The following is a 17,695-nucleotide window of genomic DNA, read 5'->3' on the forward strand; positions in this document are numbered from 1 at the left end:
GACAAATACATAGATAGTATAAGTCTGGGCAGTGACAATTACAATGATGAAGAAGAAAGCAGAGTAAGGGTAGGGGTGGGGGGTTAAGAGGTTATTTCAGAGAAGTCAGGGGTGGAACAGGTTCCAACAAGTGAACCCCTAAGGGTCCGTGTAAGACCTATCAGAGGTTAAGACTTAATTCTGGATTCAAAGGCAAGAATTGATTTTGATTTTGCTATTTTTTTTTTTTTTTCCTTTTAAAGGCATGGGTGCAATGGGGGAAATGGCTCCTAAATCAGATTGGGGCAAGGTTCTAACCCCACATAGAGTTAGATTCACTAAGTAGAGCTGTGAGAAGCACCCCTTCTTCCTGGAGAGGGAGAGGTGGGTGCGGCCCTGCCACTACCTCCTAGTGACTGTCCCTGTGTCAGCCACACTGTCCTCTAAAAATGGGCCTAAGAGAACACCCAGATCTCGGGGGGAGAGGCGATTAAATGAGATGAGCACCGGTCCCCAGTGTGTGTTGTTTCCTTCTGTCCTTCCGACAGCAAGCCCCCATTCCAGCGACAGGCCATAAAACACACAGATATGTCATCATAGGACAGGGCTCCATTTTTTTGTTTTTAACAGCTTTACTGAGATATAGTTTACATACCGTAAAGCTCACCTGTTTAAAGTATACAATTCAGTGATTTTTTTTGTGTGTGTGTGTGGTACGTGGGCCTCTCACCACTGCAGCCTCTCCCGTTGCGGAGCACAGGCTCCGGACGCGCAGGCTCAGCGGCCATGGCTCACGGGCCCAGCCGCTCCGCGGCATGTGGGACCTTCCCGGACCGGGGCACGAACCGGTGTCTCCCGCATCGGCAGGCGGACTCTCAACCACTGCGCCACCAGGGAAGCCCCTACAATTCAGTGATTTTTAATATATTCATAGAGGATACAACCATCATCATAATCGAATTTCAGAACATTTTTGTCACCCCAAAAAGAAACCCTGTGCCCACTAGCAGTCACTCCCCATTTTTTCATCCTCCCAGGCCCTGGCCAATCACTAATCTACTTTCTGTCTCTATGGATTTGCCTTTCTGGACGTATTACATAAACGGAATCGTACACCATGTGGCTGTTTGTCCCTGGCCTCTTTCCCTGAGCATCATGTTGTAGAGGTTCATTCCTGTGGCAGCATGACTCAGTGGTCCGTTCCTTGATGATTTTGTTTGCAAAGTGGATTGGAAGATCACGGTCCCAGAACGTTCTCTCCTGGTGAGTTGGAAGGTCAGAAGGTTCTGAGGCACGTTGGCCAATTCCTTTCTGCCCCCTCCTCACCAACAAGGACAGCCTGGAGAAAGTGCTGGACTTAACTGCCTGCCAATGTTTGAAAACTGTAGTCTAAGTAGCTGAGGAGCCCAGAAGCCACTGTGTCTGCTGGGCTGTTGGCAGGAGAAGGCAAAATGAGCGGACGCTGAGAAAAATAGGAAAGCAAAGCATTTCAGCAGAACAAGGAACTTCATTTGTACCATACCTGGGAGTTCCTTGTAATTCCTGCTCTGGCAGGGAAATCCAACAGTTTAGAGTTACAAGTCATTTCTGCAGCACTGGGTAAAGCAGTGGTCTCCACAGTGAGGTGGGTGTATGGGAAGAAAAAATATTAGAACTGGTATTTATTTTTATCTCCACCTTTTAAGTATATTTCCTACACATGTTTTATGATGTATATACCATATAAGCACAGTGTTACATGACTATAATTTTTAAATAAATGTATATATATTTGAAAAGTATATACATATGCATAGGGGTATGCATTCCAAAACATGTGGAGACCTCTGGTCTAAAGAAATGTTTTTAAAAATACCAGTGAGTAAGCATTTTAATAGACCAAAAAAAACAACACAAAAAACTCCTGAGCTCTGTACACACCACATTTTTCTTGTGATTGCCGTGAGAATGATACTCAAAAGAAGTTCATTTATACATTCGATTGTTTTGACCTTGCATTGTGTTCCAGACACAGTGCTGCCACTCTGGAGTTCAGAGTGAACTCACTACCCTTTCTTGGTAGAGTTTAGAAGGGCATTTGGAAATACCCTTTGGAGTTTTGCTTTCCTCTCTGCTTTCACGGGAGGGTACAAAAGAACCAATGCCAATAGGATCTTCTCACCGTGTAAATCACTGGCTGGGCTCTGCCCGTGTTCCCTGCGTTTTGGTCACTTTGTCCTTTGAGTTTATAAACCGTCCCCCCCACCCATGTCTCTGAGGCTCCCACACATCCTTGTTAACCTTCTGCAGGCTCAATGACCGTGGTGACGGTGAAGGCTGTGGCCGGGATGCTCGTCTTGTCCATACAGGGGAACCTGCAGCTCGACTACCCCATCTTCTACGTGATGCTCGTGTGCATGGTGGCGACTGCTATCTATCAAGCCGCGTGAGTTGCAGATTCTTTTCCTGCTGGGCTTCCCCACAAAGGTCTCTTCCAGCTTCTGGGCCTGATGACAATTGTTTTTGAAGCTGTAGGGCAGGTAGAACATGCAAATGTTCTGTCGCCAGGGTTTGGCATCCACTGTGGAGAGAGAGGGGTCGCTAATTTGCTGAGTTATCACATGGAGGGGTGCCGTGCTGCTTGAAAGCCTGGAGTGGATGTATTTTTCCCACTGCCTCAAAATGTGAGAAGCACACAATCAGAGGCAGCCTCGATTCCCATCTGGACCGAGGCAGGTGCCCACTTCCGGGGCCTCAGAAGAAGCTGTACCGTCCCCGTGAGGCACCTGTTTGTCTGCCCGGTGGAAGACAGAAAGTTGTCTCCAACTTTCTTGTCCTCAAGAAATCTTTCCAAGTAGAAGAGCAAGGTGATGGTTTCTGCCTCAGAAACAGCAGTTCTGAGGGTAGGCCTGGGCCTTGCTCACGTCAGAGATCCGGTGCCCAGCAGGGGGCCTGGGCGAGCACGTGGCAAACCTGCGTGGGGACGGAGGGTGGACAGTGCAGGTTTCAGTGTGGTGCATGGGGCCGGTTCACCCCGGACAGGTCAGGCCCTGGACTCCAGCCGCCGGGGCTCACCATCCACCAGCGGTGCCTCCGGGGAACACAGCGGTGACCGCTGCCACCTGGGTGCCCAGTGTAAGCTGTGCTCTCACTGCCTTCACAGGAACTTGAATTCATTTGGTCCCCACGACAATGATATCCTCATTTTGCATGTAAGGAACTGCTGCGAGAGGCCAGGAACTGGCGGAGCTGAGACTGGAACCCCGGCGTCTGTCTCCCTCCCCGTCCCGCGCCCCTCACCCCTCTGCTCTAGGCCTGCTCCTCAGCTTCTCCAAGACACAGATTCCCCGTCTGCAGTGACAATAGCAACAGCCCCTACCTAACAGAATCGCAGCAGGCTTTAGTAGGATCCAGGATAACGTCCAGTAAATAGTAGCTTCTTTTATGATTTTTGTTTTATTATTATGCTGAGTATGACTATGCTTAGTCCTCCTACAATGATTCTGGTCATCACCCCTGAGCCCCTGTCCAGTGCAAGGCTCTGTGCTGTGCCCTCCAGGGCTCTGTGCTGTGCCCTCCAGGGCTGACAAAGATGATCAGGTGCCCCACCCTCCTCGGGAAGCTTCTCACTCACACACCACACATTCATCAAGCCCTGCTGTGTACCGGGCCCGTGCTGGGCCTTCCACACACAGAGACATGAGCGATAGTCACTGAACTCAAGGTGCTCACAGCCCTGGTCCGAGGACAGCCGGGTAAACAGACAATTACAGTTGGGTGGGAAGTGTGTTATGGTGTAAGGAACTTTGCGACAATAACCAAAATGCTATGCAGAGAATAGACAAAGAATATATTCCTAAATGATGGAGTGTTTATCCGCAGTGGAGAGGTCAGGAGTGACTCTAATTTACTCTCTCTTTTTCCTATATTTATTGCAGTGAGAGTTGAATTAAGAAAATTTGTTTAAAAGAATAATTACAACACGAGGCAGGATGTGATAAGCGCTACAGGAGTTTCTTGGAGTGTTAAGGGCCCAGGAATGGCTTTTTAGTGGGTAGGGGATGCAGGGGACACAGAGGTGAGAAGGGCATTGCGGTGATAAGAACTATGTGGTCAGAGGTGTTGGACGGGGAGAGGGATGAGCCTCAGGCTGTGTGTCCAGAGGAAGAATAGAAGCAAAGCGTGGACCCCAGCCCAGGAGACACACAAGGCTGGCATCCTTATAATCCCAAGGAATGTTCCTTCATGCCTCATCTTCGTATTTTCAGACCAAGCCTGCGGTCATCGGCTGTCACCTCGGCCTTCCGACATCCCCACAGCCCACTGACCAGAGTGCTTTTGTGTTGAAGGTTTTTAGGTCAGGCCTCACAGATGTACGACTCCTCTCTGATTGCCAGCGTGGGCTACATTCTATCCACTACCGTGGCTATCACAGCAGGTAAGGGTGCGGTCGCTAGATTTCTGTCTTCTACCTTGACAGCAGGGACATTACCCCAGTGTGGAGGGAAGGGGCGCTGCCTCTGTCAGAAGGCCAATTCTGCTGACTTGTTCTGCCTGTCCCAGTTGTAGATGGTTTTGTGGGGAAAGCGCAGGATTTAGAGCCAGAGAGGCCTAGGTTTGCACCCCAGCACAGACACGGAGCTGTGTAGCTCTGGGAAAATCACTTCACCTCTCTGAGCCTCAGTTCCACATTCATAACATGGGAGTAATAATACTTTCCTCCTAGAATTGAAATATGTATAGTGCAGATGTCCCCTACTTTGTACTGCTTGTGTTGGGTTTCGTTAACAGTGTTTGCCACCATCTGCTAGCTCCACAGCCCCCCTGGCCAAGTGACCACAAATTTCTTCTGTATAATTTTTAGAGATCATGAGTATGTACATAACACGTGCTCAGTAAGTGATCATCGTCTCTGTTACATTCCCCTTTTCTTCTACTCCACCCCTATATGTTTTTTCCTTTTCTTTCTGAGGTGGCTTCAGAGGCTGCAAGCATATTTGTGTGTGTGTGTGTGTGTGTGTGTGTGTGTCGGTTTTTTTTGTTTGTTTGTTTTTAAATGGCAATGGTGACTAAGATTTTCAGAGTAAAAAGACCAGTAACAACCAGTGTGCCTCCCTTTGAGGAAGGCCCAGCCGGAAAGCCATATATTTCGCACTGCAGTTTGGACGAGTGGTGCCCAAACTGGTGTTCACAGAGGTTAGAACAAGAGGGCACACAGCCTGCCAGGGCCTGTGCCGTGAGCGGGACCAGGGATTGAGCGGGGCTTGACCCAGAGCAGCCAGAAAGCTAACCTCATGCAGAGATTTAAGTCCTGGTCAACAGCTTCGGTCCAGGCAAGATTGAAAGGGATAGAAACACCGTGGTTGAGTCCGCAGTCAGGCAGGGAATCAGGAGCTCCGGGCAGGGTTGGGGTGGTGGGGTGTGAAGTGGGTCCAGACAGACGCTGGCTGCAGGGTGAGGGCGGCAGGCCTGTGGCACTGCCACACTGCAGGGTGTGACATCTGCCAGTCTCATGAGGTTAGAAAGCTCCGGCGGCTTAACCACGAAGCCTTGGTTTTCCATCTTAAGAAAGATGGGGGGAAAATGTGGTACATATATACAGTGGAATATTACTCAGCCATAAAAAAGAACGAAATAATGCCATTTGCAGCAACGTGAATGGACCTAGAGATCGTCATACTGAGTGAAGTTAAGTCAGTGAAAGACAAATATCATATGATATCACTTATATGTGGAATCTAAATAAAAGGTACAAATGAACTTATCTACAAAATAGAAATAGAGTTACATATGTAGAAAGCAAACTTATAGTTACAAGGGGGTAAAGGGGAGGGGAGGAATAAATTGGGAGATTGGGATTGGCATATACACACTACTATATATAAAATAGGTAACTAATAAGGACCTACTGTATAGCACAGGCAACTCTACTCAATACTCTGTAATGGCCTATAGGGGAAAAGAATCTAAAAAAGAGTGGATACATGTATATGTATAACTGATTCACTTTGCTGTACACCTGAAACTAACACAACATTGTAAATCAACCATACTCCTATAAAAACTTAACAAAAAAGAAAAAGAAAGAAAGATGAGGGAGAGGAGTGTGTAAAAACTGGTAAGTCTCTAGTTTAGCTCATAGTGTCGTTTCACTGGGGGAAGCTGGGCACAGGGTACGTGGGAATTCCGTACTATTTCTGTGCATCTAATATTATCTCAAAATAAAAAGTTAAGAAAAAAAAGATGGAGGTAAGAGGGACCTAGGTGGGGGAGAAAGAGAAGACAGTCTATTCCCCCCAAATGGCTTTTATTCCATTCTGCTAATCTCTTACTAGGTGCAGTCGTAGTATTTTGGACCCCTTTGGTATTCTGTAGGGAAGGGAGCTTCGCCAGATCCTAAACAGACTGGCAGGTGGGTGATTTGAAAACAGCTCACCCGCATTTTCCATTCTTTGCTGCTCAGGCGCCATCTTCTACCTGGACTTCCTCGGGGAGGACGTGCTGCACGTCTGCATGTTTGCACTGGGGTGAGTCTCATCCTGCTCCCTGGCCCCGAATTCCAGGCAGGCTGCCCCTCTCTCCCTACCCCTGCTCCAGCCTCTCAGGCAGTCCCTTAGAGCCAGAGGAGCAGCTGGCAGTGGGAGCTTTGTCCCCAGAGGTGAGCGTTTTATTCCCCAAAGGGCTTTACTTTTCCTTTCTTCTCTTTTGGGCTTTAATCTCCTTGTCATTTCGAACACATCACAATTTGACGCAGGAAAGACTCTCAACCTCACCTCAGATCAAAGGCATGGATACTGAAGCTGAACAAGATGCCATCATTTTGCAAAACCTAACAGGAGGGGTAGTGTCCCATGTTGGCAAGAGGATGAGGAGCCCAGCTCTCTGCCACAGTGTGAGAAGTTCTTTAACGTGGGAGGACAGTTTGGCGATAACAGTGAGATTTTTAAATGAGCTTCTTGACGCAGCCTTCCATTTCTAATCATTTATCTTGGAAAAGTAAATGTTGGACATAACGCCACACGTATGAGGGTGTTTGTTATTTTTTAAATTAATTGTATAAGCAAATAATTGGAAACAACCTAAATGCCCATCAGTAAAATACAGGTTAAATACATTACACATCTTCGTATAATTAGTACCATACTGCCGTTTTGAAAAATTGAGGCCAGTCTATTGGTACTGATGTAGAACCATGTCTAGGATACGTTGAATGAAAAAAGTTACATTTTTTAAAATGTATAGTCACCCTATGAGCCAGCAATTCCACATCTAGATATAGACCCAAAAGAAATTAGTTATATATATTGACAAAATGACTTGTACATGATACTTACAGTAGCTTTATTCATTATATACCCAAACTGGATACAACAGGAGAGTGGAAAACAAGTTCTGATATATTCAGACAATGGATCAGATAATGCGTTCCACACAACAATAAAAAAATAATGAACTACTAATGCACACAATGAAGTGGATGCATCTTAAAAACATTTATCAGGCGAAAGAAGTCAGACATAGAAGAGTACACGCTGTATTGTTTAACTCACAAGAAGTTGAAGAACGGGCCAGTCGATTCTGTGGACGTCGGAACAGTGGTTTCCTCTGGGGAAGGGTCTGCATGAATGGGGAAGGGGCACAGGAAACTTTCTGTGGGTAAGGGATGGAAATGACTCCTCTATTGACCTGGGTGGTGATCCCACGAGTGTGTGCACAGGTAAGATTAATCGAGCTCTGCATTTAAGGATTGTGCGTTTTATTGCCTGTAAATTATGCCTCAGTTTTTAGAAAGTGTGCTTGTTTATCTAAGCTCTGGAGAAAAGAGCAAAACAAAAAAAGACTCTGGAAGAATATACACCTATAGTGGGGGCGAGTACAGGGGCTTCCTAATTTTTACTTTCTCTGCTCCAGTATTGATTGAATTTAGGCCATAAAGAACTTTTTAATTAAAAAAAAAATCTTTAAAGGCAGGGTTCTGAGATGCAGCGTAAGTGGAGGTGAGGGTTTGGCCAAGGATGGCCTGATTTGTTCTGATTGAGGCTTGTGTGGGCTGCAGGGCTGTTATTATTTATCTCGCATCTGCTTCCTGCTGATCCCAGGCTCGGCCGCCTCTCAGGGCCGCTCAGCAGTGAGCCCACCTCCGCAGCCTGCCACCCTGTTTTCCCCTTTTTCCCATTACTCACGTTTGAAAGCATCCCTCCCAACCTCACTCTGGCCTTGTTTCTCTTCATCTGTGTTTGCCAGGTGCCTCATCGCATTCTTGGGCGTCTTCTTGATCACACGTAACAGGAAGAAGGCCATTCCCTTTGAGCCCTACATTTCCATGGATGCCATGCCAGGTAACATTCAAATCCAGCTGGCCAGCCCATCCACATAGAATGACTGCTACTTCCTGTTTAAAAAGACACAACCAGCCTCTGGGTTTGGTGCAGGGAAGGTGTGCTGTGCTATTATGACGTGACTGTCTCTCTTTTTTTTCTTTCCGTTTTTTTGTGGGGTTTTTTTGGTTTTTTGTTTGATCTCAGTTTGCAAAAGAGGAGGCAATGGCTGAGGCACCTCGATTGGTTTTGCGCACATCTTGCCAGTTCTTATGTCAATTTGGGGATCTTTTAAAGACAATTCTGATTCACACTGGATATAATTCTCATCTGCAGCACCAGGCTTCATGCCTGCAAAAGGAAAAATCCAGTTCATCTCAGTGGAATGGAATGATCAGAGAGGGGAAGGCAAATAGGGTGAATGAAATTCAAATACCATAACCTCACTCCTTAGATTCCACAAGGGAGTGGATTGTTCTGGAGAGCCTAGTTCCCCAGGGAGCTCAGGGTTCACACTGAGAAGCACAGGTTCAAATGGCAGGAACGAAAATGTGTGAATCAGCTGAGTACTGCACAAAAGGGAGTGATGGGGCTTGTAGAGGACTGGAGAGCACTTTCCAGCCTCAAGGGATTCAGATGAGAAGGTTAAGATGTTGGGCAGCCCCGTCTAGATTTGCTGACCTAAATTCTATAGGATACTAGCGGCCCCTAGCTTTCACTCTTTAACTCAAATTTAATTTTTATTTTGGATATATAAAATGGAACTCTCTCCAAAGCATAATCTCCCACCCTCCATTAAGACAGTCTTGTGAACAAAAGACAGTCACAGTGATGGAGTAGAGTGCTGCTTAATGAAGCACTCGGGAGGCAGGTGTGTTCTCAGGGCTGGCCGAGGTGCCCATGGTTTAAATGGCCCCAGGGTTTATGTGTCTACTTTTTATATTATTTCTTCATCTCTTGCTATTAAGCTGTTGTCTGTCATTCTTGCTGTTACCAGCCTGCCTGTGTGTAGCAGCTCCGTGTCAATCTTCTCATTTGACCCAAGTTGTTCGAATCATGTATAAAATTAAAATAAATAAGCTCTGAGTTGGGGCCTTAAGGTTTCTCCTACGAGTTAAGTGCATGAGCTTTAGTGCATGGACTTTTGAAACATCTAATCTGGCTGCTCAGATGCCTTTTTTGCTTACTTCCTTGTTTCTCGGCTGTGTTCCGGATAGATGAGGGCGCTGGATAGCTGAATTCCAGATAGGTGAGGTGTCAACTCTGTGTGTGCAAGTATGTGTATGTACATGTGTGTTTGTGTGTTTATAAACCGTGTATGTGTATACATCTATATGAGTATTTGCGTATATGCAGATGTGTTTTCTGGTAGAAGATAGAAGGTAACCTAAGGTAATCTTAGGTATCCGCATTCTGTGATCTGTTTGTGGACGTGGCTCTCGCTTCCTCTTTGTGCCTCGTGACCGGTGGGAAGTTGGATGTTGGAGAAAGGAGACCTGCCCTCGTGCCGTGGCATGTCAGGACTTCTGAGTAGGCCTGGCTTCTGTACTTTGAAGCTGAACGTGGGCTTGGAGTTCAGATGACCTGGATTCAAATCCCGGCTCTCAACCACCTACCTGCTGAGTGACCTTGGGCGTGTGCCCGGACCTCCCAAGGCCTCTGACCCTCGCTTGTAAATTGGGATTCCTTTTCCCAGGGTAGTGGGATAATATGTTAAAGGCCCCTTGCACAATGTCTGGGACCTGGTAGATGCCTGGTTGAATTTGGTTTCACTTTGTCTTTACTTGAAAAAAGACTGTGAAAATTTCAAACACTTGTTTGACCTGATGTCGGGTAAAATAAGAAGAAGAAAACTCTTAAACAGAGATGCTTTTCCAGCTGCTTGGTTTCCCTGGTCAGCATCAGGGCCTCCCTGGCTTTGGGTCTAACCAGATTGATATCTTCACAACCGACTAGTAGCCACGGTTCAAGAGGCATTCAAGTTCTGAAAATTAACTACACGTCACAGTTAGGAGAGGCTTGAAATAATTCTAGCACCTGGAAGACTTCTAGAAAATGAGAAGGAGAAAAACAGTCCCTGGCAGCGAGGAGCTGGCCTGGCTCTCACAGCTGGGCCTTGGTGTTCCTGGCTGAACATAGACCATTTCACAGAACATCAACATCACACAAGGTCATTCTGGGACTGTGAGGGATCAAGACACAAACAGGACCATGCCATTGTCATGTCCAAACACAGACAAACATGAACATTGTCCAAACCATAGAAAGACCAACCATCCCCCTCACATGAGTGACTGCTGCTTCTTTACCAATCACAGCTTTAGTCTCCATCTAGTCTTCTTTCCTTCTAGATAACAATCATTAAGATCCCCAGTTATAGAATTATCCCCACGTCCTGACAGCATCTAATCCAAAGCAAAGCCCTGCTTCCTTAAACCCTCCTGAAATCACCTAACACAACCCAAATTCTGTAGTAAGTCCTTCTAATACCCTCTTACTGAAACAGCTCCCCGTGACGTACACCTCCTTCACTGAAATGAGTCAAGAAACCCAAATTTGTTAGACTATAGGTGTATTCCTGGTGGGTTTTGGCTGGGGAACGTTGACAAAGTTAAACTATACCTGGTAAGCCAACTCTCTTCCCTGAGGAATAGGCATCCCCTCATCTCCTCCCAGTTCCCTCCCCAAAATCTAAACCACAGACTCTTAAACTGTACCCTTCAAATTCCCGTCAGCCGGGCTTCCCTGGTGGCGCAGTGGTTGAGAGTCCGCCTGCCGATGCAGGGGACGCGGGTTCGTTCCCCGGTCCGGGAGGATCCCACATGCCGCGGAGCAGCTGCGCCCGTGAGCCGTGGCCGCTGAGCCTGCGCGTCCGGAGCCTGTGCTCCACAACGGGAGAGGCCACAACAGTGAGAGGCCCGCGTACCGCAAAAAAATTCTCATCAGCCAAGGCTTGTGCAATGTGGAAGCAAAGGCCCTTCCACAGATTGGGTCTTCCCAGGCCATTTGCAGAGTAGATAAGAGCATGGGCTTTGGTGTCAAATCCCAGCTCTGTCTCTCATTAGCTGTGTGTCCTTGAGCAAGTTACTTTACCTCTCTGAATCTCTGTGTTCTTCTCTGGAAAAGGAGGATAGTAGCATATTTCTGTCATAGGATTTGGGGGGATTAAGGTCTATAGGGAGCCCACACAGCATTCTGGTTAAGAGTGTGGGCTTCAGAATTTAAACCACCTGAGTCTGCACCCTAGAGCTGCCACTTGCTAGCTTGGCGACCTCAGGCAAGTTCCTTAACTTCCAACTGCCTCATTTTCCTAATCAATAGTTGTGCGAATCAAATGAGATAAAACTTTATAACTATTTAGTGTCTGCCACCAACTAAATGCTCTGTCCTCATCAGCCATTATCATTACTGCTGTTGTTGTTACTATTACTATTTAAAGCACTTAGCCCAGTGCGTCAGGCATAGGAAGCAGTCAGATGTCAGCTGTTATTATCATCATGGTTTCATGGAAGATAATTTGCATTCAGTGTTTTTATTACTCAACCAGGGGGCAAGAGAATTTGAAGGGTCTTAATTCCCTACCAGGAAAAGAACTGGCCTCAGAGGAGGCCAGGTCCTACTTAACTAGGGGAATTGTAGACTACATTTAAAGGAATTAATGACTAAAGTCTTTGCCCTCAAATGTAAGTAGAAATCCGACATCAACGTGCCCAGAGGTAATAAGCAAAGTCGCACCTTACTCCATATGTGGGTCAGGGATGTTAATGTCAAAACTCTCCCTCTGAGCATCATAATACATGTGTCACCATCATGTATCCATGACACAGAAGTTTTCGTCTTCTCTCAACAGTATAATGAAGTTTTCTGGATCCTGATTTAATTCAGCGAAAAGTGTTGGCATCTACCACGTTCACAACACAGTGTTGGTTCCACTTGCCCTGTGGTCCGGACATTCCCACCTCATTCTAAGCCAATGGTTTCTTTTGACAGTGGCTGGTCTGTGTGCTTATTTCCTGAAGAGTCATCCTTTGTTGCTTAGCAACTAAAATATTTCTAGTGTATATTTATGGGCGCTCTTTTTTTGTTCGATCCAAACCATTCAGGAAGTTGACAGTGCACATGCTTAGCTCCTGAGCACTGTGATTAGTCTGTGGTGGGATAGAGGAGGATGAGATGCAGCCTCCTTCGGCCCCATTGCATAATGATTTGGGGGAAATGAATTTCATTTCAGGTATGCAAAACATGCATGACAAAGGGATGACCGTCCAGCCTGACCTCAAAGCTTCTTTTTCCTACGGGGCCCTGGAAAACAATGACAACATTTCTGAGATCTACGCTCCCGCCACGCTGCCCATCATGCAGGAAGAACACGGCTCTAGAAGCGCCTCTGGGGTTCCCTATCGCGTCCTGGAACACACCAAGAAGGAGTGAGCCCACCTTGAAGGAGACTCACCTCCTCTCCATTTACAGCTGCTCAAGCCATGCTGATAGCGGTTCAACCCTTAATTCTAAAACTTGCCTTTCAAGTCTTATTTTTTTAATCCAAGAACTCTGTGGACGGGGATCTTGAAAAGCCTTCGTCTCTGGCAAAGGGCAGATTATCTTGGTCCTGGAAGTTTCAGATGATGAGGGTGGGGCTGGGGTGGGGGGCTGAAAGCAGTATTCTAGGTGGGCGGTACAGAGCTCAGCCTCTGCCTGATTTAGCCCAATGAGATTTGGAAAGCCGTTGTCATCCTTGAGGATGGGAACTGGGTTTCCCCAGTCAGTGACCAAAGGTGGCCACATTCTTTAGAGCCAAAGCAAGGCAGAGATTCTGCCCTTATACTTTCCAAATCCATTGAAAGGCTGGAAACCTCCAAATCTAGTCTTCCCTCACCTTATGTGCAGGCCTGATCTCTACCCACCTCCCTCTTGATTCTGTACTTGAGATAAGCTTTGTGTCGCCTTCACACGGCATGGTGAACCAGCCCTGGGTGTAACATCCTGTCACTTGCCTGTAGGAAATGCACATCTGCTTTCTGATGGTCTGTGCCGCCCCAGTGAGGGTGTGCTTGATGTGTTTATACTGGGTCCACTCTGAAAACGAATTTGGTTTTGGTTCTGTGAATTACTTGGTTGCTTTCTTTCCCCTCAAAGGAACTGAGAAGTTAAGAGAAGAAGGGGAAGAATAAGAAAGACAGGAGCAGGGGTCATGAGCCTTCAGCCCATAAAGGGAGAAAAATCCCTTTTCATTTTGCAAGAGGTGATTGCATCACCTATAAAGGACAGACAGACAATCTGGCTGTTGTATGTGTATTTTCCTGCACACCAGGGTCCTCTGGGAAAACCAGGGGTGCTCATTTCAGAGACAGCCTCACTCAACTCTCCTCTCTCCTCTCCCTTATAGATTGACGGACCAAGCTTGAGTCATTGGTTAACTTCCTTGGGGTCGATAGACTCTTTGGGTCCTCATCCCCATGCACGTACATCTGGAAGAAGTAGGCATTCTCAGAAATGGGGCTGCTGCTGGCTGGCTGGCTGGCTGCGTACACGATTGTCTTCCCCTAGACTGACTGTATGCTTTTGAGAATGGCAGGTAAAGGTCTGCAAACTTTAATGAAAATAAGGATCCCCTAGGGAGTTTATTTAACATACAGATTCCTCCACCCCAACCACAGGTACTCTGATTGAGTGGGACTGGGACCGGGCCCAAGAGTCTGCATTCTTAACTGGCAGCACAGGTGATCCTGAGGCAGGTAATCCTGCCTGTATCACACACCTTGAAAACCTAATAACTGAGAGAGACAGTCTGCTGAAACCCTGACACACCCCTGCTGGAAGGTTGGAATTACCATTCCTTGTCTCCTCTTGGGGGTTCATTTGGCAGGCCGAATATTCCCTGTAGGATCCAGGGCATTTCTGCATCCAGTGATTACTTCTTAGAACTACACTTCCTGCTTCCCTAGGCGGCCTTGAGCTAACTGGCAAGATAACAGTGTTAACAGACCCGTGTTGATAGATCATTAACCTTTATGGATTTGCTTCATACTGATTTGATTTAGTACCTTGACTTCAAAACTGATATGTTGCCTGTGATAACCACTTCTGCATTGTGTCTTACATGCCTAAGAAGGCAACAGACGATGACTTCTTCTTCCTTTAGAATAGGTATCAAAACAGTATTTATGAGGCACTTACTATGTGTTAAGCATTTGGACAGTGAGGGCTACGAGTAATAAGACCTGGTTTCTGCACTCCAAGCCAGCCGTGAGAGACAAAATACCTGGTCAACTATGACAGGGCGGGCCGAGTGCAATAGCGGACCACAGAAAATGACGGTGATGGAGGTCCTGCTAAAGGTCAGGCCCTGAGCCCGGAACTGGGTATTCAGAAGTGGAGATGATTTAGGCTCCACTCATGGATGGGTGGCAAATCTAGCTAAGATTTGGGCAAAGCATAGAAAGTAGGGTGATCACCCCCAGGCAGAGGGGCCAGCATTTGCAAAGACACAGAGATGGGTTGAGGCGGGTGGCAAAGGAAGAGCCGGGGTAGGTAATGGGAAATGAGCCTGGAAAGATAAGCAGTGGAGGTAGAATCATGGAGGGACTGGAAGGCCTGGCCGAGGAGTTTAAACATATCCTAGAGAACATGGGAGCCATTGATGGTTCATGAGGAAGAGAGTGGCAGGATCCGCACTGATTGGAAAGGAGGCCCTATGCAGTTCGGAGGAAGACTCTGAAGGGGTAATAAAACTCACTTTTCAAGGTCAGGCTGCACAGCTGCAGGAACAAAACACAAAAGGGGAATTAAAATCCAATTTCGCTGCTATTCACATTTTCCCAGTGATGTTTCTAATGTGGGCCGGGAGTGGGTGTGAGGGCAGAGTGGATAAAGGGAAGGTGAGCCGGGAGGCCATTTAAATGTGTCAAACCCAGGTGATCATTTGGTATCTTATGTGCTCCCAGCCTTACTCTGCCCCCTTCCCTTGGTTTTGTGTTGGGTCTTTTAACCTGGAGTCAGGCAACAGTGATGAATGGATGAAAGCACATTGTAATCTCAGGTCAGCTGACGATCATGGGTTCAGTGCCACCCAGGAGCTGCCTTCAGGTTTGGGGCAACAGCGCCATCCCGTGAGGCTGAGTACAGGAAGGTTGCACAGAGTTGCATGGTGGCTGCGGAGTGGAAGCCAGAGTAGGTCACCTGGGTCCCGGGAAGAACGGCTGATGTGGCGCCATGGTCCCCAGAATTCTGACTCTGTCTTGGGCTGGCATCTCCCAGTCTTTGTCCCTGAGTGTAAATGGACGGTTTGCTGGTGGCAGATAAGCAGCACTTGCTGTTAGGGTGGGGCACAAGGACATCAGCTTTCCACTCACAGCCCTGACTCTTTATTTTCTCATGGCTCTCACGTCGCCAAGCCCTCTCGAAGGCTCCAGGCAACAATACGTATCCTGCCGCCATCTCCCTTCTCACAGCAAGGTCACCAAACTTGGGTTTCAGCTTTCCACTTGTTCTCTGGCTTCCTCTCCCCACCCCACTCTGTTCCCCTCTTCTAAAGGCTGGGATTCTGGGGTCCCTAATCAGACATTAAAAGCAGTTCTTCACAGATGGGTGCCTGCAGCTTTTGAAGGGACCTAAGCCCCATTCCACCCGCCCCCAGCCCTCCCACGAAGCCGCAGGTCTGACGTGCCATCACGTGAAGTCTCAGATCGCGCGAGGGTTTTGCAGGATGGAGTTGAACACTGGGTAGGCAAGGGAGGATTGACATCTCCATTGCTCTTCTGGTGGAAATGAGGCGGCTTGATGGTACAGTGTGGAGACAAGATGTCCCTCAGGGTAGTGTTGGGGAATCTCCAACCCTCAGCCTTGTGAATTCCAAATCTGGTCCAACACTGGCTGACAGGCAAAAAATTTTACTGTGTGTTTCTCTGAGAAGCTGTGTAAATCATGTCGCCTTAGGATATATTCTATGTGGAAGCCCACATTTTGTTGATTTAGTGACTAAAGTATGGCATGTCTTATTTTTCAAAAAAATGTATGTGCTATGTGCAAATAGCATTATGAAGTGGTATTTAATTAAAGAAAATCCATGTGATGCCTGTTGAGTTTGAGTCTTTTATGTTTGGTTAATACTTTCCAGAGTTATCTACGACAGTGCTGTCCAATGGAACTTTCTGCAACGATGGAAATGTTCCATGTCTGTGCTGCCCAAACGGCAGCCACTGTCCACGTGTGGCTATTGAGCACGTTAAACCTGGTGAGCGCAACCTAGGTACTGGATATTTAGTTTTATTTAAATTCAATTATTTTAAATATCCACATATAGCTAGTGGCTGCTGTAGAAACCGTGCAGATCTAGAGATGCCCGTGATTGTACTTAAGGCTGAATTAAGCACTTTTTCTTTCCCCACTGCCGTGGTGAAGAGTATAGACTTGTGGCCGCACTGCCTAGGTTTGATTCTTGGCTCTACTACTTATTAGCTGTGTGGTCTTGAACAAGTTGTTTAAATTTTCTGTGCCTCGTCTGTAAATCCGGGATAGTAATGGTCACTTCCTAAGGGTTATTATGGGGATCAGGTGAGTTAAGAGCTGTAAAGTCTTAGAACTATGTATGGCATCCCATCAGGACAATGTATAACACTGAAGCAATGGTTTCCTTATTTACTTATTTATTTACTTATTCACTTTGAAATTGTATAATGAACACTTGTGATTTTTCTTAAGTAATTCTAAGCAAATGTGTCTCTCTTCATTCTAAGTTTCCAATCTACAAAGACAGGTGTGGAATAGAGCCTAAATCTTTATTTATACACACACACACAGAATAATGTATACATACTCATACATTTAATAAGCACTTATTATATGCCACACACTATACTAAGACTTCATGTACGTCTCAATTCTCCTTTATAACAATTCCATGAGGGAAGTTTTAATATTATCCCCATTTTACAGATGAAGAAACTGAGACTCAGGTCATATAGCTGGTAAATAGCAGAACTGCTATTTGAGCCCAGATCTGCCTGACTTCAAAACCTGAGCTCTTCATCCCTCTGCTGTGCTGCCTTTCCTGGTGTGGTTGAATTTCCATGGGGTTAGTTCACCACACATTAGGATTTCACCTTTATCTGACAGATAAAAAGGATGTACAGTTTCTAAGAAGGATGCAGACTTAAAGAAAAGAATGCCCCCTGCCCCCAGTTCATATGTTGAAATCTAATCCCCAGTGTGATGGTTTTTGGAGGTGGGGTTTTGGGGAGGTGATTAGAACATGAGGTTGGAACCCTCATGAATGGGATTAGTGCCCTTATAAAAGAGACCCCAGAGAATTCCCTCATCCCGTCTGTCCAGTGAGAACATGGGAAAAAATACCCTACTATACTATTATTTCATTAAAACAGGACATCAGCACCCAAATAGTAAGAGCAAAATCTCAAAAC

At 46.6% G+C, this 17,695-nt stretch overlaps 1 protein-coding gene across 6 annotated transcripts in view; it reads left to right on the forward strand.

The window, feature by feature from the left end:
- The window catches only part of NIPAL3 (NIPA like domain containing 3), a 50,727-nt gene extending 34,380 nt beyond the window's left edge, over positions 1-16,347 (forward strand). For 4 of the 6 annotated variants that reach the window (XM_067724214.1, XM_067724236.1, XM_067724223.1 and 1 more), the window contains 5 exons: positions 2,269-2,404; positions 4,308-4,396; positions 6,422-6,485; positions 8,203-8,297; positions 12,508-16,347. In XM_067724214.1, coding sequence (XP_067580315.1) covers positions 2,269-2,404; positions 4,308-4,396; positions 6,422-6,485; positions 8,203-8,297; positions 12,508-12,707 — 584 coding nt within the window. In that variant the 3' untranslated portion in view covers positions 12,708-16,347. Of the gene's footprint in view, positions 1-2,268; positions 2,405-4,307; positions 4,397-6,421; positions 6,486-6,712; positions 6,925-8,202; positions 8,298-9,493; positions 9,526-12,507 lie in introns of those variants that run through there. The other 2 variants (XM_067724245.1, XM_067724253.1) reach the window with 2 other exon arrangements.
- The last annotated feature ends 1,348 nt before the right edge of the window (positions 16,348-17,695 follow it).

The sequence above is a fragment of the Pseudorca crassidens genome, chromosome 2, assembly GCF_039906515.1.
Source record: "Pseudorca crassidens isolate mPseCra1 chromosome 2, mPseCra1.hap1, whole genome shotgun sequence".
Classification (NCBI taxonomy): Eukaryota; Metazoa; Chordata; class Mammalia; order Artiodactyla; family Delphinidae; genus Pseudorca; species Pseudorca crassidens.